Raw genomic sequence first — 20,445 nt, forward strand, 5'->3', positions numbered from 1 at the left:
TCTGAGACACTGTGCTAATACAAAGCTAAACTGCAGAAGAGATTCATCCTCCCCCACACTTTGCTGCTTTTCCTCTTACGTTATACATTTACTCTACACTCTATAAGCTCTGCTGAGTGGAGCTCAGACTCATAGGATGGATGTAAATTTAAGATTTAGTTTTTTTTTAAAATATGTTGTGTATGAATAGTCTGACAAATGTGGAGGGTATCAGATATTTTAGCATTTGTTTTCCTTTGTCTCATACAACCCCTGGCTTCACTGAGGATTGGCTGTCAGCAGCCATTACACAGCAGTGAGTTAACTACAGGAGTTACTGGGTTATATAATTGTGTAGAAATTTCCAGACTCAGTAACTCATATCTCCTCATGACCAGTTTTTTTTCTGGCCTTCTGGCTATATAGTCTATACTAAACTTTTTTCAGGGCAGTGATTGAAGCAGTATTACTGAAGGAATTCTAGCAATAGGTTTCCTGGTATCTTACGGATTTTTCCAGAATAAAACATTAGCAAGACACCATTACAGTTTCTCATGTTTATATCCTGTGTGCTCTGAGGGTAGTGCTTTCATTACATGGTACTTCTCTGCCTCTAAACTCTCTTTACAGAAAAGTGCTAAAACATGCTATCTCTGGATTTGCTTTTTTGTCCTTTTTAGGATTGGGGTGGGGTGGTTACATTATTGCTTGGTTTAGATTTTGCCTCATAGAATTCAGGTTCTTCAGCACTTCAAGACTTTAATGTCCTTTTCCTCTCTGTGGCAGGCCTTTTTTTTCAGTGCTTGCTGGAGTATATGTTTTCTGCTATGCTCTAATGTCAATACTTGGAATCTTTGAATAGAACAACCTAAGCACCTAGTGCAAACATTTCAGCATATAAAAAATCTCAACTGAGGAAAGGAAAACCAAAATTATGTCCATGTTGTTGAATTTGAGCATCACTGTGTCTGTTTTGTTTGTGGTGGCCAGAGCATAATCCATGTCCTTGAGTTAGGCACCTGTAAGTAAATAATGTGATGCAGAAACACTCAAGGTGCTTTAGCATTGGTTTATTTAGTTGCTTTGCAGGATGTGTTACAGAGAGCATTTCACGCTCATGACAGTAGCGATGCCTTGGGTTATGCTGCCTGTGACTGGAGGAGGGCTTTTGCTTTCTGTTATTTCACTTCTATATAAAATGAATTCTCTGGACTAAGAGGGTGGGAGCATAGAAATGACTTACTAATTAAAAGGCTTGGACACCCCCTTGGGAGAGAGGAGCCCTTGATTCTGGTTTCTGTCCTATTTCTGAGCTCCTGATATAATGAGTATCAAATTCCTCTGCTTATTTCTGTCAGAGTGACTGAAATTTTTCTAGATAAAACATTAATTAAAATGGAGATAAAATGGACTACTTAACTTTTCCCCTTTTTTTCTCACCTGACCCTCACTAGCTCGCACTTGCAGGTCATTAGGTTCAATTAAGTAAGTTAAAAAGCCATGAGCAGGCATTTCCTAGGCTAGAACCTGTTTAGTTAGATAGCTGTAAAGTAAGAGTAACATTAGTGTTTGTCTAAAGTTGGAGCGGATGAGAACGACACAAAAGTTGAAACATTTTCTGGTGAAGTGGAGTCCCACTGCCAGCCGTAAGGTAGAATTCTGTTTTCAAATTAGTTAGAACAATATTCTATTCCCTTCTATTTTATATATTCTTTTGGGCTTTGATATTGCATTCCATTTTTGTTAGAAAGTGATTCCACATTAATGTGTTCAGCATATAATGAGCTTGTTATACAGAGGTAAAATGTTGGTTGGTGTTGTCAAAATGTATTTACACTTTTTAATATTTGTAGCAAATCCTAAGGGGGGAAATGCTTTTGGTTTTGTTCGTTCATGGTTGCAGATAAAGGGATGTGACTGTAAGAAGTAAAGCTGTCCAGCTCTGAGCTGTGACAAATTCTACAACAGGTAGTGATAATGGGGAAAAGAAACTAACAGCCAGTCACCCACAAGCCAGAATATGTGTCGTGTCTTTTAACCGGAATCTAATTGCCTTCTAGAGTAAGTTGTGACTACACTGAACTTTACTCCCTACAGATAATCTCTTTAGGCAGAATCCTCTTCATTGTGCAACATCATCTTACTAACATCCCAGTATTATTTTGGTGTTCTTTGAGAGGAGCAAAGAAATATTACCATTGCTTGTCACTCATTCATAAACTGCTGACAATTTACAAGTGACAGCATGCACATCTAGTCCAAAGTAAGAAAGGCAGAGGCAGAATGCTCAACAGGACATTTCTGGCACATGTGTGTTTGCTGTGAGTCTGTGATGTGGGCTCTGACTACAACAACATGCACCAGGCACAGCTGGAGGAATTAGGTATGTTATGAACAAGATTTTGTCCATCTCAGAATTTCACGTTTGCTATTTGACACTGCCCATGCTCTGTAGTCTGACAATGAGATTAGAGGCCTTTTTGTAACTTTGAAAGGCAAAGATCTTGGAGACCAGATGAGATGAGATCATGAATTGTATCTTTGCCATGGTTTTTGGCAGTATTTTGCAGAATTATTTTGCATATGAATTGTATCAACCCTCTCTCTCTTTCAGACTTTTATTTCAATGGGTACATGTGGAAGCTGGCAAGCAAGTCAAGAAGGTGTATCAGAGGGCATGACAGAGTTACATGTAACTTCCTTAACAACGATTTTGATTATTTACCTTAGTGGTGATGCTTATGCTGTTCCAGAGAACATTTTTCTTCACTTGGTAGTTATCAAAGTATGTGTCATCAAATAGTGAAGAGTAGTTGCTACAACCATGAGCAAAAAGGTTTACTTCTTGCTCCAGAGTGCAGGAAATTGCGAAAAAGAAAATAGTAAAAAATAAAAATATCCCCAAGTGTTTTGACCGCTCAGGCTATTGGATAGAGAAGGAGAAATACACTGTTCTCCTGTTATGTGAAACATGGGCTGATAAATATGTTTGCAAGTGCTTTATGTGTTTAGGCCTGCAGGTGAAAAAAACTACAGGGAGAATCTAAGTAGATCTTGGGTTATTGAACAACTCAGAAGTATTAGGACAAAAACACAGGCCCAAGTAATGCCAGGCAGCAGCTCGAAGGGGATTTTAGGAAGCTGGTAGCAAATAAATATCACTCAAGCTCCCAGAAGTAGTAAATGGATACCTGATCTTACTGATTTAGCCCCAAGTGCCCACCATGGCACTCAATGAATGGTAGGCACAGACACATTGAGAAGTTACTGTGCTCTGGGGAAAACAGCAGGAATTCTGTCCTAACTACTGCTAAGGGCCTGCCATATGACTTCATACTTGTTTATGGTTTATTTCTCCTTCAAAAACAGGAAAAGGGGGATATTTGGGGACCTTTATCATGTTTCCTTCTCTAACTGTTGTAGGTACAGTTTGTTACCCCAAGATAAACTGTAAAAACTTGCTTGACCCTGGGGAGAAAGAAAATTCATTTGAACAGCCATCATCTGCATGTGCAGCTGGTGCATGCAACTTTGGCATGTGTTCATAATAGAATTGTGTGGCATAAGGGTTTTACAAATAGTTCTTAACAGTTTTATGAAAACAGGTTGCACAGGTTGCGTGTTTTAAAACCCATTCCTTGGTCCATCCCTAGGAGAGAATGCAGCAATTCTCCTCGTGTGCTCCTGCTGTTTATCTTTTGCTAAACAGAGGAAAGCAGATTATGACTTTTAAGAGTTAAGCTCTGGCTTTTTCTGCAGGTCTGTGTGAGGACGGACATGTTGCTTTGGTGTCTTGAATGCAAAAATGCTTAGCTTAGAAGCATGTCTAAATAGGCTTAATACAAAGCTTCAAGAGTCATACAGGTAGCTATTTTAGTTCAGTTTAAGTTTGCCAAAATAACACATACAAACCAGAAGCAAAAAAAGGCCATGCAGCCCTTTGTACTTAAGTGCATTGGTTTAAATTAGGTTACTGCAACCTTTAATGCAAGCAAAGTCTGAGTTAAATGCTTTTATCAGCTGGAGAAGAGAGATTGTCATTTTCAGTGTACTTGCAAGAGGTATGGCTTACTTTATCAGTAAGGGAAGGATTGGGGATTAGAAGGTCCACAGGAACAATTGTTCTCTGTAGCTGAAGAGGGGGTAAACCCAGACTGATTTTTGTCCAGATGGACTTGGAACATTGTACAGCGAAAGGCTACAATTAGTAACTTAACACTCATTAATTGGAAGGTGTTTATAAGAACTCCCTTCTCAAATTCAACTCTGAAGAAATGAGAAGCCTACAACTTCTCATCCATTCATTCACTACTGGAATTCATATTACAGTGCTTCTTGTAAAAGCACTTCTCCTGGAAGAGCAGTCAGTAGACCATTCTCCTGAAAGTTATAATTATTCACTATCGGTTTAAAATCAAGTTCATGTATGAGATATTGCACCAGGTAATATTAGGATAAATTAGAGTAACAGAAGCCACAGGGCTCTGCACGCTAAGGAGCTTTCACAATACTTAGCACAGGTAACCTCATCGGCTTTTCGTAGTTTCCAAAGGGCATTTAATTTCTGGTGTAATCCTACTCAGTTTCTGTTTAAGTGGAACACATACATGAAGTCAGCATGTAATTTCTAGTATTTATAGTACCAGCAAGGTTCTTGAGCTGCATTTATGCAGACATTGAAAGACAGCAGTGACATAGACCATGCATCATTCTTGTGGTCTTCACTTGCCCTGACATAGCAGAATTCATATTTTTTCAAAGAAATATTCTGTGCAGTTCCACACAGCTGTATCACTGAACTTTGTCTCCTATTCTTAAAAAATAAGTCATTATAAACTACTGTTGCGGTACTTTTTTCTTTTTTTTTTTTACTGATCATTCTAATCCCTAGCCTGCAAACATTGTTAAACTTCTAATAAAGGAGTGCAGTATCTTTGCCAGTAATTTTCCTTAAGCTCAGAGAAAATAATCCAATACTTCCTATTCTCGTGGCTCTTGATGCTGCACTTCGTGGGGAAAACTACATTCTCAGAAATATTTCCATCATACGTATTTTTGTATTTACCTTCAGCTTAGCATAATAAATAACTCAGCAAGTGTGGCTTTTCCATTTTAGAGAGAAAACGTAAGTGGATCATATATTGCATTGTAAAATAACTAGAAAAGACAGTTTGTGTGCATGTAAGTTGTTTCTCTGCTTAACCTTATTTAGTGTAAACAGTTTTCCAGTACAAGATTTGGGGGTTTTGTATCTAGTTTACATTCCCATAATGCATATCCCAAGATTTCCTTAGCATGTGCAAAGGATGACAAATATCAGTACTTCATACAACTATATTTAATAAGTTATTACAGAAAAAAATAAAGTCCAAACTACAAAGTTTAAGCAGTTGTAAGCAATAGCAGCATTGAGCTCCATGTTTAGTCACAGTACTGCAGTTCCATACAAGCATTAGTCCAAGCCAAAAAGGAAGAAGCCTTGTTAGAATTACTAGCAAAAACAATCTAGGAGAACATGTAATAAAAGATACAGTACATTTAAAATTAGTTGAAAAACAAGTACAGAGATCTTAGCTGTGAATGTTCTAAAAGTTATGTCCATTAGTTTGACAGTAAAATTACAAATATCTAATACTTTATACCCCAACAGAACTATATCCAGGAAAGAAAAAAGAGCAAAAATTATCTCTTATTAGCACCCTGGTTTTCCACTTACTGATGAACTTTTTCTCATGTGAATTTGAGTGTGTCAGAATTACGTGACCAATGTGATTTCTGACCAGCTACCCATTTGGGGTATAGAGTAGTCACTAACATGAATATAAAATACTCTGTGGTATGATAGAACACTATAGCAGCAGAGATTAAGAAGTTTGTTTTAAAAAAAAAAGAAAGGAAGGAAGGAAAAGAAAAAGGGTTTAGCTGACATCATACAAACTAGCATAAAAGCAACTACATACAAGCCAGATTAAACAAAAGAGACATTTCTACAAATCTGTGACTAATCTTTCACTCATACCTTGCAAGTAGAGATGTCACAATACTGAAATATTAACATGGGAGCTTTTCCCAGTTAAGCGCCTTTTTTTTTTCTTTTTCATTTTTTTTTTTACTACTCTAACAGATAGTGAAATCAGCAAAGTTATTTGCTAACTGCATATTTGCAATACAATTTGTTTTAGCCCATGCCTTGCTAGCAGGCTATAAAATACAAGCATGTCGGCAGAAATATAAGCATAAACTTTGTACCACTTAGCAGGAATTTTTTATTCCCTCTTCATTCCTTAATCTCCTTTGTTTGCAATTTGCGTACATTCCAACCAGTAGTACCTAATTTGAGTCTAAATTTTACTTCACTATTTGATCTAGTCTATACATTACTTACAGAACTGAACACACAGAGGATACACAATAGACCAACTCTGGGCACATTTCTTCCCACAAGTTACCGATGAGCCACTCTAACACTCTAGATTAAGTTGGTCTAAAAGGTCATCAGTAGCTTGTGGAAGCAATAGTTTTGTCTAGAGAAAGCCATTGTATGCCCTGTTTACGCAACACCAGTTTTAGTCTGGATTGTTTCAGGTGCCAGAACAGAGTCACTGGCTTCAGGAAGGGGTTTCTTCTGGCTGCATGGGGAAACAAAGGTGATGTAAATGGAGGTGGAAAGTGTTCTGATACTGGCCCTTGGTATTGCCAATACAAAAGAAAAAAGGACAAAGACACGAGAGAGGCAGAGAAGAACGGAGAAAGACAAAGAAGCTGAACGGATGTTCAGAGGTGGCGGCAATATGGGGTTACTGCATTGCTACCAGGAAATGGACAGAGAGTATTTCGCAACAACTGGGCAGCTACCAACGCCGGGTGGTAACTGGGTTAGAAAATGGTGTGGGCACCAACAGTCTGCTCCATGCTGCCACTGAGAAACGCATGCAGAAAGGAAGGTGTGCGGGAAAGGGTCAATTTAATTAAATAAATAACACGGTGGCAAAATACAATGAAGAATAGATATTTTAGGAGGTTCAATCTAAGGCTACCGAAAAGAGAGTTTATTGAGTTCATGACAAGAAAAGTAATGAAGAATTATGCTGAATGGGCAGGGTCAAAAACCCATTGTTCAATAGATTTAGTTCCTTATAACGGCAATAGTTTCATCAACACTGGTGGTGTATAAATCTAGACAGCGAACTGGTACTGTGACATCCCTATTATCTCCCTAAATCATTTTGATAAAGGAAAAGGCTTTTCAAAATATCACGTTTTTTCTGCTTCATTCTGTCATTTTATTGCCCAATTCTTTGTTACAATTTTCCAATCACTTTACATAACCAACCATTTTCATCATTGCCACACTATTGTAAACCACATCAGCAAGTTAATACATAAAGCTTTGCATTTCAAAAAACTAGACACTTTAGTAACAATATTACAAAGATTTTAGCTTCAAAAATAACTGAAAATGAAAAAAATAAACTTTTAAAGAATCAGCATCATAAAATTAATTTATTCCAAGTAAAAATACAAAATAATATTAATGACATTGACCAGATATGAAAGTCTCTCCCAGAAACAACTATATTAATGGTTGAGAAAGCACTCCTTAAAGAAAATACGAAATAAAAATGAAAAATATGTAAATATGTTTAATTTTTTTCTTAGCAAAAAATCTTTCTAAAAATAACAATGAAAATTTGTCTCAGTACAAAGGCTACATTACTATTGAAAAAATACCAGCATGAAGAAAAGGTACATATTTGACAGTAGAAAAATGATTTTAGTGAATCACAATGTCTAAAGTCTGCAATGAAAATAAATCTGCAATAAAGATTTATGCCTTTTTTCTTTTCATTTTTCTTTTTTTTTATACAAACAGTACAAACAGTATTGCACATAACAACAAATAGTCGAGGTTAGGTTAGCCTTCAAAAAAATCGACTAGTTCAAGTCTCACATCAGAAAAGGCCACAATAGGACCTGTTGTACCCAGGGGCTTCTTAGTCAAGTTGCAGTTCAGAACTCCATATTTTAAAAAATAACTTTTTTTGAAGGACCCTCTTTTAATATAACATATTAACAACTCAGGGGCACATTCATTTACAAAACAAAAGGGAGCATGTCATAATTTAATAAACTAAAAAAAGTTCTCTTTAAAAAAATACAAACAGAAGAACTCTCACAATTCTGGTCAGTCGTGCATAATCACACTTGATTATAAATATACAAATTAAGGGAAAATATTTTTTCACCTTCTATTCACAACTTTCAGCACCAAATGGAGTTTGTGTTTACATCTGTTCTTAATGATGATTTTGTTTCAGATTTAATCCAACATTATGCTATATTGTACATTTTCCAGCTTCTCTCTCTCGCTCGCTCTCTTTCTCTCTGGGGGTATTTTTCTACATGAAAGAGGGGTATTTCTTCAAAAAGATTTACTTCTTTCACATAATTAGGTAGATTTCTGTAGGTTAGCTATGATCTTTAATATTACAGTTATAAAGCTCTAACTTCTTCATTTTCAAAAAAACTCAAATAAGCATGAAAAAAATAAAGTTACCCATCTGTTAAATCATTTTTCTTGCAGAATTAAATTAATATATATTTTTCTGAATAAACTTACTTAGAAAATATCATTTTCTTTCCTATATTTCAAAATTGAGGTATTGCAAAAGATCATGTCAGTCAGAAAGCATGCCTTTTTCTTTAAAAAAAATCATCAGCCGACTGTTGAAAACTGTCTAGATACAAAAAGTAGTGCATAACAAAATGTCTTGTACAGATGAAAAAAAACAGAAAAGACACCTGGGCTGGGAAAAACAATATCACAAAACCGCCCAGAAGTAACTTCAAAAGGGATAATTATAATAAGCATTTTAAACCAGTAAAAAACTATTTTTCTTTTTTTTTCTCCAAAAACAGAAAAATCCTTTCAAAGCCAATACTCGCAACTAAACATTGGGAAAACCAACTTACTAAATTAGACACAAAGAAGGACATCACAACAAACAAAACCCAGAACATTTAAATCTACTATGCGGTGTCATATCCAGTCAGATTGTCCCCAGAACTGCAAAAACAAAGGAGGAAAAAGAAAAAAAAATAGTGTACACATTCTCACAATCATTAGTATACCAAGTGTGTTTATATTTATATGCTATCTGCAGCCCCATAGTTCATGCTAAAAAAATGTCCACTGTATTAGCAGGTCTTAATTGTATTCAAGCTTCACAGGATACATCCAGGGATTAGAGAGATAACGCCACATCCACAGAGCAGACATCTCATGTTACTTTTATATGCAGACATTTCTTTAGCACCACTTTTTTTCCTAACTTCCTTAAATGTGCCTAGTTTATTAGTTTGACAGACTATCTAATCGGTAGTGTATGTACGCTAACATGAGCTCTTTGGTTTTCTGGACACGGTCTGCAGCTACGGAAATGATGCAAGCATTAGGAGAGAGATTGTATCTAAGAGCTCATTTCTGTTTATGTACCTGTTATGAACTGTCAAAAATGTGTTAATGTCGGATACAGAGGCTTTAACAGTTAAGTTTGATCACAGTACTAGACATAATCACTTTACTATATAAAATAAATTGCACGATATATAACAGAGCACCGCAAAGTACTTCATCTACCATCCACAAATTTGTTTTAAGAATATCCTACAGCTAGTTTTTATATTTGTTGTAATATAGGTCATTCTGTAATGGGCTGATCCTAATTTCAGAAGCATTACATTTACTGAGGCATGCCTTCCTCCAGTCAGTAATCAATTTTTTTTTGTTACTGAGCATTTTGTAGCCTACGAAGATTCATAATTTGTGCATTGTGGGCAGGTTTTATATTAGACATATATAAAATTTATTGCATGCAGCAACCTGATTAAGTAAACATGCAGTCAAAAAATATTGACCTTCCTTGGAAGCTTTTCTGTATGCTATACTGATCTCCTTTCAGCAGCCATCACTATTTTAATCACATATTCATTTTTAATTGATACCCTAGCCTGAATAGAGTATTATGGTATTAGTAATACCATTTTAATAGCAGCAAAAGCTATTGCAGCATACATTTACATAACACTAAAAGACCTAACAAAACAAAACAAAAAAACCCAACAAAACAAAACAAACAAAAAAAACCCTCAGCAAAATAAAAGAAAAAAGTCTGATCCAGCTTATGAGGTATCATCCTTACAAGTCAAAATGGAGAGCAACTAAAGGCTTATTTTCTTTAAGGGTTATTACTATTCTAAATGACCCAAACTAATGATTGCTGAATATCTGTTTAAGTTTTTGCTACATCTGCCACCTACTTGTGAATATTACCTTTGGTAAAGTCATCTGCTAGGGGCAAGTCTAAATTTCTGAAAATAAGTGCATGCTCCAGTTTAAAAATAAAAATAATTATAATTATATTAAAAAAATCTTCATCACACACACATCAGCCCAGTGAAGGCTGATGAGAATGGCAGTCTACATAATGTCACTAGTGACAAGTCTTGTGTAGGAAATTAAGGTACCAAGCAGATGTTTGTGTGAATCAAAGTGCAAAATCAGTACAGTTACACTCTGCCGGTTTGTATTATACTGGACACTGAGTTCAGTAATGTGACTGTAAATAATAATAATAGTAATAAAAAGACCCATATCTTCATTAAAGTCGAGGACGAATGCACAGATTTCCAGAACACTAAGCCCTGAGGCAGCGCTCTCTTTTCACTCAATTTTATTTACTCCAGTACTTGTTGCTGGGCGAGGCCTGGGGTTCAGCTCCAGCGGAACGGGACGTGGCGGGGCCGGTCGCCTCCCTCCTTTACCAGTGGTTTGTGGAACTCCCGCCCAGCACGAGAGTGTATGCTTGCCCAGCAGTATTCACAGTAATACTGCAAACAGGTAACATTGGCACAAAAGAATGGAGCAAATTTTCCACCACAGCGAGTGCCCTGGCATTCATCACACATCTGATCATCCAGCACATATGGCTTCACTTCCACCTGCACCAGGAAGAAGAAGAACAGCTGTAAGGAGATTTCATACTTTTGCTAAGCGTGAACAGAAAAAAAAGTAATATTTTAATTTTTTTTGACACTATTGAAGGTTTTCAACTGATGCAGGATTAAGCCAAGAGGTTGGTATTTGAATTTTTATACCAACCACTTTATCTGTCAGAAAATCTCAAAAAAAAAGGGTGTGCTTTTGTAACTTTTTCTTGGAAAAGTGAGGTATGGGAAAGTACTAAGGTGGAAGTGCAGTAAAAATAGCATCTGAGAGGATTTTCCTACCATCTAAGAAAACTCCAGGAATGTGAATACAGTTGTTATGGGGGCAGGCCACGAGAGCAGCATTTGGGAAAAAAAATTATAAAGAACAAAATTACATTTCTAAACTTCAGAGGTCCGGTGAGTTTCAGAGGGCTTTTTTTCCAGAGAAGATTTTTTTTCCTTTGGTTTTTTTGTGAATTGCAAGATGCAGGACCAGACTAATAAGAGATTCAAATTAAACAAAATTAAAAGTACTTGTATTAAATAATTTACTCTGAATTCTGTAGGCAAAAAATCACTATCTAAAGATTTTTAGCTCTTGCAGTGCAACAACATTTCACAGTAATTCCAACTAGGGCCTTGCCATCAATTACAAACAGGCTGGAGAGCTGATGACTTTTGTCCTACACTCAATTGTAAACATCTTGGGGCTGTTATGCTTTTTGTTTTTAAAGCACTTGTGCCAAACACAGCAGGGTTGATGGATGACTAGACACTGGCACTAATGCTATTACAGGAGTTGACAACATATAAGTTCTTTCCTGTGTGTCTGTTCCTATGAATCAAGTCATGCCTACACATTTAAATTGAGTGCTTGTTCATTCCAGGGAAATCATTAGTTCATGCATGTATAATTCTTACAGCTCTATGATGCTATTTATAAAGTAGTTGAAGTACAGTCAACTGCATTAGAAGACACAGAAAAATTTAAATACACATTTATTATAAATAATTTTGCTGTAACTGCACAAGTGCTAGTCTGGCACAATTTGTATACTGCAAGGAAAACCTGACTCTAGTAATGACACTTAAATACATACAAAGTTAAAGAAACACAGAAAGAAATGTTAAGTTGAACGACAAGAAGCATTCCCCATAAAAGCTTTATGCTGTATTTTACTTCAGCTTATCCTGATCACACTTCAACAAATGTTACTCATTTGAAGTAAAGCTTATATAGTGAATGATATTTCTTGCCTATTTAACAGGTAGGGCTGCCAATCTATTTTTTTTAATTACACCGTACTACTGGTATTGCATGGAACAAGTCTGAATAACTGCCATTTTGCATATCAGATGCCATATCACTAAAATTAGAAGCATCCTGTAAAATAAAACAGCACTGTCTCAAATTAAATTGGAAGAAAGCAGGTCCAATGTCCAACACAGCTCTAGATCCCCACCTACTCGCATTTCCCAAGCATGAATTGTGAAGGCCTGAAATAGAGTCTCTCGCTCTCTCATGTCTTTTCTTGCTTTGGTTACTAGTGAAATGATTTTAAGAATGTATGCTGTACAGTCCAGGGATTTTCAATCTATTAGATTTAAAAAACTAAGATTTAAGGACTTATTAAGAGGTTTCATACTTCTTCAAACTCACACATAAACCTATTCAAAACAGATAAGAGATAATTAAATAAACTTGAATTATCAATCAACCAAGTGAAAAAGGAAGTGACTGATAAAAAACCTACTAGCTAGCATCTTTTGTGGCTCTACCCTAAAGCTTAGAAAGAAACCCCTTGTAAGCATGGCTGGTATATAAATCTCAGAGTGTTCAACATGTGATTGAGACTCTTCTCAATCTAAGATTTTTCAGAATTCAATGGACAAGAAATCTTTAGGAATAGCCTTGTCTTAGTTAATGCAATATGGTGTACAGTACCACAGGAAAATTATTTGAGGACTTATAACTCCATGACCTCCTTGAATCTGACAAAAAGTTCAATTCAGATTTTTAAAGAGATGTATTTCAAACTTTGCAGCTGTGTGGATTTATATGCACAGTGCACGTAACAGACACACCCAGTACCTGTTAAACTGACTTCTGAAGAAACAATTTATATCAGATTAAGGAGAAAACAAGTCATCCCTACTGGAAAAATACTTAGCAGCAGTGCATGCTGTATGTTCTTTTGAATAATTCTAAATTGCTGGGTCCTCAAAAACATGGGTGTTGTTTGTATGTGTAATCAAGAGGTGAAGACAGAAGGTCTAAAGGAAAAAAAAATCTTGGAAATTAAGTAATGTTTTCTTCTAATGTATTTAACTCAGATTTAAGTGAACTTCACTCTATACTTGAAAAGCCCTTCAGAAACCAGGATTTCATATTGACTGAACAAAACCAAGTAATTTCCTCCCCTTCTGCCTATCAAGCGTCTATTAGCATATGGTTTTACTTAAATAATGTTCAAGACTTTTGAGGTCAGCATCACCTATTTTACTTACAATAAACCTCTGCTTTAGGGACATCAAGTCTAGACATACACTACTGACAGAAAATGGTGCTTCATAACAGCAAAAGTGTCAGAAGCTATACAAGTAATCACCAAAATAAAAGCCATTGATGCAGAACGAGCAAACATCTACAGGAAGAGAAAGAAGCTGGGAAATGCTGTGGAATTTGACCTACAGAATTCAAAACAAAACCAAGAGCAAACGTACTTACAACCATTTTCAACTCTTAGTGCTAAACATGTCTGAGATATTTTTTGACTCTGCTTTAGATGCTTAAATAAGCTTTTAAAAATTGACATATGTCATCTGAGGAACAGAATTTACAGTGTTCTCCAACACAATGTTAATAATAATGATTTTAATTTCTGTACAGTTTTGTAACAACCATTCTGTTCCACGCTATTTTACTTACCCGTTTATCAATGTCATTATGTTGGAGCTGGACAAAGCGAGCACTGATAGCAGCAATATAGCTCTGCTGGTTGGAGAAAGCCACTCTGCCAGCACCTTTTGGATACTTCAACTCTGGGTCTGTATCAATGCCAGCATAGCAGACACCTCCATATAAACGGTCCATAATCATTGCCAATTCAACTGCAAGAAGTCAATTGTTAAATATAATAGATTTAACATAAGTAATAGTGTTGCATTTGGATTGTTGCATTTAAAAAAGCACTATTTGCCTTAGCATACTTGTCTTCCAAAGTCTAAAACTGCAAACTGAAACACCGATTTTAACAGATTGAATCAACTCCACATGAATGATAGTAAAATATAAGGTAAAAAACAGAATCTGTAAAAAGAAACTTGGTGTGACTGAAGTGTGAAAAATATGCAGAGTTACACTGTTAAAGCAGGTATCAGATCAACTGGAATTTACAATACTATAAATTAAAACTCTGGTATTAGGCATTAGGTAGCTCCAGCCAGGCTTCTTAATGCTAGTTTGCATGTAAGATCACTTAGAGATATTTCTATATTTAGAATCTGATATTTCGCCCTAACTACTAAGGTTCAAAAGACATTAAAGAGGTGTTTTACATTTGAAACAAAAATTTGTGAAACATCAGAAGTTACTACAGGTAAAGCAAGCCTACATTTTCAGTGCAACTTAAATTAGTATTTTGGTGGAACATTATCTTGCTCATGGATCTTTTAAAATGGTTTGTTGCTTTTTCTGATACTAAGAATAACTGTAAGGAAGTCAGAAATATCATTCATAAAATAAGACAGGTTGAGTGCATGGCTGAGGAAACATACAGAAGGAAAGTTAAGGGAAAGAACTGAAGGAAGTAGAAAAGAGGCTGAAGCAAGCAGAGAAAGGCATGTGAACTGTGCAAGGACGTATGGTCACTGAGCCAAGTTCTCTGTCTGTAGAAGCTCACAGGCAAACAAATTTGTCAGATGGACAACACAAAATACTGGGACCTATACGGGCCCTGCCAAGTCAGCCATTTTCTAGTGCTAATGTGTGAAAACACTTTCTGTAGCAAGTTACAATTTAGCTATGCAAAATAAAATTAAAAAACCCCCACCCTAAATATTTAAATCCTTGTAGTTCTCACAAAATTTTGACTAGTAAATTATACACAGAATAGAGACAATTTTAAACTGAGTAGGTATCTGTGTTTGTATAAATTTGTGTGTGTCTCATTCTACCAAACCAGGTAATACTCTTGCTCCAAACAGTAAGGAAAAACTATCAGCATAATGTAGTCACTAGTAGATTCTTCTGCTTTCTAATGATTTGGAATCATTATGTGGTAGTGATCTCAGAAAATGACAGTACAGAATAAACATCAGGAACACTTAAAGATATTTACAACAGTAGTTCCACTAAGTTACTCTTGCCAATGGACAAAGAATACATAGGATTCCAGGGCAAGGAGACCATGCAGTGCTCAGATATCTTAGGAAACACTTAGGAAACACTTCTGTACCAGATCTTTAAAGCTGCAAACAAGAAAAACTGGAAACTGTTTGGCTGCTTTAGAGAAGTTAACTATTTAAAGGCATTAGTTTTCAAATGTAATGCATTTCAAATGTGATCTATGACACGCCAAATGACATACAGTTTTTTATAAAGGCTATCATTAGAAATGAGGTAATGTTTAATTGTTACTATTTACATAATTACCATCTTACAACTCTGCCTTATTTTAAGATGCAGAGGGAAGTGAAAGCTGCCAAGAAACCTGGACTAGGAGAAATCTTACTGTCTGCAGCGGCTGGGGGACCTTGTGTACAGCTTCCTTAAAGACTTAGGATTAGGCAAAAGGTAAAGTGAGGAGCTTAAATTCTAGTGGGCTGGAAAGCGGCTGCCAAAGGAAAGTGAGGGCTACAAGGAAACCTGATTCAGAAGTCTTTCTTCCAGACAGTGACTAAGAGGTCTTGTCTACTACAGTCCTGGAAAATGAGAATTAGGGTTGAGTGGGTGAAAAATAGAAACCATGCAGCTGCCTTGGAGTAAGCACGGAGAGGGACTACTAAACAGAAGTGAGGGTTGCCAAAAGATCTAGCCAGGAGAAATGTCTTGACTTGTTTCATGACTTTGTCATTGGCTCACCAGCAACGTAAGGGTTAGGAAGAAAGAAACGAGTGTCGAGCTACAGTTGGGAGTGGTGCTGAAAGGGGGCCTTCAAAACAAAATGGGGCTGCCAGGAGATCTGAGCTGGGATAAATCTTTCCTCTGGCCAAAGGCTAAGGAGTCTTGTCTATGGCTCTGCAAATAAAAGTGAAGAAAAAGAGTTAAGGGTGAAGAAAAAGAAACGGAGGGGAAAAAACTACATTAGGAAAGAGTCTGGAAAATGGTCTTCAGTGTTGGGCCACCAAGAGATCTGGTTGGGAGAAATTTTTTTCAGGACAATAGCTGAGAGGCCTTGTCCATAGCTCCATGAAAAAAATCAGGGTAAGGGTTGAATAAAAGGGAAAGAGTTGACGTTGGAATTGGTTTGGAAAGAGTCCGGGAGAAGTTTGTCTTCTAGTCAAAGGAAAGGGGAAATTGTCTGCATCTCAGCAAACAAATGCAGGGTTAGGATTAAGATGGTCTATATTACAAAAAAATCAGACAAGTTCTAGGGTATTATGCAAAGTTGGGGAAAACTGTTTCTACTGGCAATCCTCATTAGTAACGTCCTTAAAAGGTAAAAAATGTTCACGGTTTGTATTCTGCAGACAGGAAGAAACCCTTTGACTTACAAACCAAGCTGTGATCTGTGGAAAACACATGGTATATCTTCTGTTCTTTTACACATATCTTTTCTACTTAATCTGGACCCCCCTACTACATTTTCCTTCTACTCACCAGCTCGGAGGGGCCGTGGAACTCCTCCAACAAAGATTGTTTTTCTTGGATCCAAAGGCTGAGACCCATCCATCACAAAGTCACTGTCACTTAGGTTCCAAGGTCGAATTTGCACCTGTATTAAGGACTGTTTTTAGTCGAGGAACTTGGCCACTTAATTAAGAAACTGCCAAATCTTTCTATAATTAAAACCAAAATTTTAACTTTGTGTAGACAGTAAATCGGTGGCATTAGCACCAAAACAATGTGAGAACATTGCTTATATAAGTGTCCAAAAGAAGGTGGACAATTCATTTACCACCTCTAGAGGCCAGGCTTGAGTTGAATTTCACCACTGTAAACTCCTACCCTCATTAATCCCCTGCCCCTAATGGCCATTATAGTAAGAAATAGTAAGAAATCTGTGAAAGGTCTTTCAGAACTTTTTACCATCTATCTGCAATTACAGTTGCAGTTTGGACTGCACATCCAGCGATCCACAAATTTTAAAGCACTGATAGGAGTGGAGATAAAATTAATTTCAGCGATTGGATACAAAATGAGTTTGTATAATGTGTGAATGCCTACTTCTATTGAGCAACAAGCAACACAGTTGATAAGAAATCTTCAGACTGTACAGAAAAAAAACTGCTCAGAAGTTATTTAGATAGAGCTGTTCATCAATCCATTTTTTTTTGATTCTAGAAATCACACAAGCCCACTCACTGTGCTGTAATCTTGGGTTGTTCATTCATCTGTGCAAGATTTTCAATAATGATTTTAAAAGGCAGCATGTTTTTTATCTTATCTTACTTGTCTGTAGTTTTCATCTAATCTGTATACATCCACAGGCAAAAAAAAAGACTAACATTAAAGAAAGTTGGAGATGTGAACAATAAAAACAGGTTACTGTATGTCTTCTATTCTGCTATAGCTGTCTGCAGTACTTGATTTTACCCTGCAGTTTCTATAAGGTAAATGAGGCCTAAATTATAAATTGATTAGCTATTGCATGCATAAAAAAATAATAATTAAGAAACCCAATGAAGTACAGAGGATATTTGATGCTTTCTGGATTTTAATTTGGCAGGGTTAAGTTTCTTCCCTTCACTGCAAAAGGCTTTCTTTTCTCTCAAATAACATAGCCAGAAAATTACAATTCCATTGTTTTACAGCTAACATTCTAAAAGGATGCATTCTCCTTTTAGATACCAGAGTACTGATTGAACATGGTATTTATCAGAAAAAACAAATGTTGAAGCCATGTTATGCTGATACAGAAAGTCAATTCAACGTAACAGCAAGGGCAGAAACAGGAAGTGACAAGTAATTAACTGTATTTTTTTATTTATTTATTAACTGAAAAGAGTAACAGCAAACGTGCTAGCAACCAGCATAAGTGTCATGGCATAAGCTACTTACTGGTTTATCCTTGATTGTGGGACTTGACACACATAGGTAAAGTTTCCCATCTTCTTCCAGACAGGCATCTATCAGAGCTTGTACAGAGCTTTCTTCCTGGAACAGCAGAAAGGCGTAACCTTGGAAAGGGTAAGGGTACAAGAAAGAAAAATAACAGATTAATTTATAAAGCTTTTTTTTTTTAATAAACAAACCCAAGAAGTGGATAAGATCTGCAAATTACAAATAAGTTGTTAAGGCTGCTAGTTTGTTTTCATAAATTAAATTCACCGAATATATCATATCCTCATACAGTACTGATTTCAGAATGGAGACTAGTGTTTGCTGCATGTGAGGATGTTTATTTGATTAATTAATGATTTTGAGCACTGAGAACATAGGCTGGTGAATAAGGGTTTCTTACTATCCAACAACTGTATTGGAGCTATTTCTCCGTGGTATCTGCTGGTATCAGTGATTATTATCTTAGAATGGAGGCACTAAATTTCTGCTTACTATATACAATTAATAAATTCTAGAAGTAAGGGCTAATTCTTGAAGAAACTCGTCAGGTAAACAGAAAAATAGACTTTTATGCTTACATACTTAACTATGAAAAAAATGGTCCCCTAAAAACAATAAACTCAAGAGAAAAACAACGTGTTGTGGTTTTTTATGAGTAAAGACCCGCTGTTGTTGTTTACACTTAAATAAAGCAGTTCAAAAGAAAGAAGTCCACTAAAATTGTTCATGTGATTCAGAATTTTAAGACTTTAAATGAGCCAGTAAAATTAAGTGTGTGTAGCACTCTGCTCTTCTGAATGCAGTTGCCAAGAAAACTTTGAGTTTTACTTCATGTTGTTAAATTTGAACGAAGATTTGACCCAAGCAGCCTATGCTTCTGATACCTCAGGAGTAAAAACTAATACAGCACCCTCTGCCCTGAGCAAAGGCAGGTAAGGACTGGCTGCTGACTGGAATAGAGCTGCCTGGTTGAGAGGATTTCCTACAGAGCGTGCAGTGCTCCTTCGCTCCACCATCAGTACAACGCAGTTTTCTCACTCAGTGTGAACATGCCGGCTGTGATCGTTATAATCTGCCACTTGTGTGTCTTACAGAATACCTCTTTCAAAAAATCCTCAGCAACCGGAGGCAGCTGGAGTTTAAGCAGGGACTGCTAGACTTCCTCTGCCTAAGATTCTTGACACAAAGTAAGCACATACATGATGACACATCATATATAAGTATCAAACATAGCCATGCAGAGTCTATTTGCTGTTCATATAGTACTGACTTACCCTATTTTTTATGAGTATTGAGTGAAAACTGTTTGACATGTCCTTTTTAGATAAATACTACACAACTCTGATTTATAAAAAAAATCAATATAGACACTGAAAAAGTGTTTTCTTCTGTCGAGTTATCTACCAAACCACCTCTTACCCTACTGTCCCTACTCCTGTGTGACTTCTCAAAGAATATTAAATTCTATGCAACTGTTTGCTTTTAGAGGCCAAAAAAAGTTTGCATTAACATCATTATAGCCCAGAACACATCTAGAAACACTGACTTGCCCAAGAAAACAAAACAGTTTGGTCATCACTCTTGCTAGTAAACAAGGAGCTTGCATAGCTAGAGTTGGAGTAGATTAAAGATACTAGTTCCAACAAAAAGTGAAATACTTCTTGAGTAAAAACATCTGTTTCCTTTGCAGCAGAAGTATTTCGCTTAAAACAGTCCCTTAAAGATATAAACATGCTTCAACATTCCAGTTTTAGATTTTACAAAATTAATTAGAGTATGAAAAAAATTCCCTTGCAATCACTATCACTTTTAGCATCATTTTATTTCCATCCATGCACTCATTATTTCTACCTCCATCCCATCCCTTCTGATTACATGTAATAATTACAGCTTCATACAAAATTAACTTCATACAAATTAAAGTATCTTTAATTTAGCAGTTCTTTCAGTCTTATAAAATGTCCCAGTCAAAAACGCAGATACTTGGAAAAGACTACATGGCAATTACGACTCCAAAGCCAAATGATCACAATTTAAGCCTCAGCCCAATCCTTGCCTTCTATTTTAGATAAATGTCTCATGAGACAAATTCACAGAAAATGCAGTGTAGATCATTCCAGTACGATGAAAAAACTAAGTAAGAATACATGTACATTTATGCATACTTTAAAAGAATAGTTTACAATACATTTAAATAGATGCAAACATTTAAGATTTATCTGCTGGCCACACCATAAATTTTGAACTCTAAA

At 36.2% G+C, this 20,445-nt stretch overlaps 1 protein-coding gene and 1 long non-coding RNA gene across 10 annotated transcripts in view; one reads left to right on the plus strand and one right to left on the minus strand.

The window, feature by feature from the left end:
• Nucleotides 1–1,280: 1,280 nt before the first annotated feature.
• The window catches only part of LOC113961799, a 34,921-nt gene continuing 15,756 nt past the window's right edge, over nt 1,281–20,445 (plus strand). The window contains exons 1-2 of one of the 2 annotated variants that reach the window (XR_003532385.1): nt 1,281–1,630; nt 18,251–18,319. This is a non-coding gene — a long non-coding RNA (uncharacterized LOC113961799). The remainder of the gene's footprint in view (nt 1,631–18,250; nt 18,320–20,445) is intronic. The other variant, XR_003532386.1, reaches the window with a different exon arrangement.
• CPEB3 (cytoplasmic polyadenylation element binding protein 3) overlaps nt 6,991–20,445 on the minus strand; it is an 85,435-nt gene continuing 71,980 nt past the window's right edge. For all 8 annotated transcript variants that reach the window (XM_027672398.1, XM_027672393.1, XM_027672401.1 and 5 more), the window contains 4 exons: nt 18,191–18,309; nt 16,790–16,904; nt 13,898–14,079; nt 6,991–10,980 (listed from right to left, as the gene is read on the minus strand). In XM_027672398.1, coding sequence (XP_027528199.1) covers nt 10,753–10,980; nt 13,898–14,079; nt 16,790–16,904; nt 18,191–18,309 — 644 coding nt within the window. In that variant the 3' untranslated portion in view covers nt 6,991–10,752. The remainder of the gene's footprint in view (nt 10,981–13,897; nt 14,080–16,789; nt 16,905–18,190; nt 18,310–20,445) is intronic.

Source organism: Neopelma chrysocephalum, unplaced genomic scaffold, assembly GCF_003984885.1.
Source record: "Neopelma chrysocephalum unplaced genomic scaffold, ASM398488v2 Primary Assembly neopelma1_97390, whole genome shotgun sequence".
Classification (NCBI taxonomy): Eukaryota; Metazoa; Chordata; class Aves; order Passeriformes; family Pipridae; genus Neopelma; species Neopelma chrysocephalum.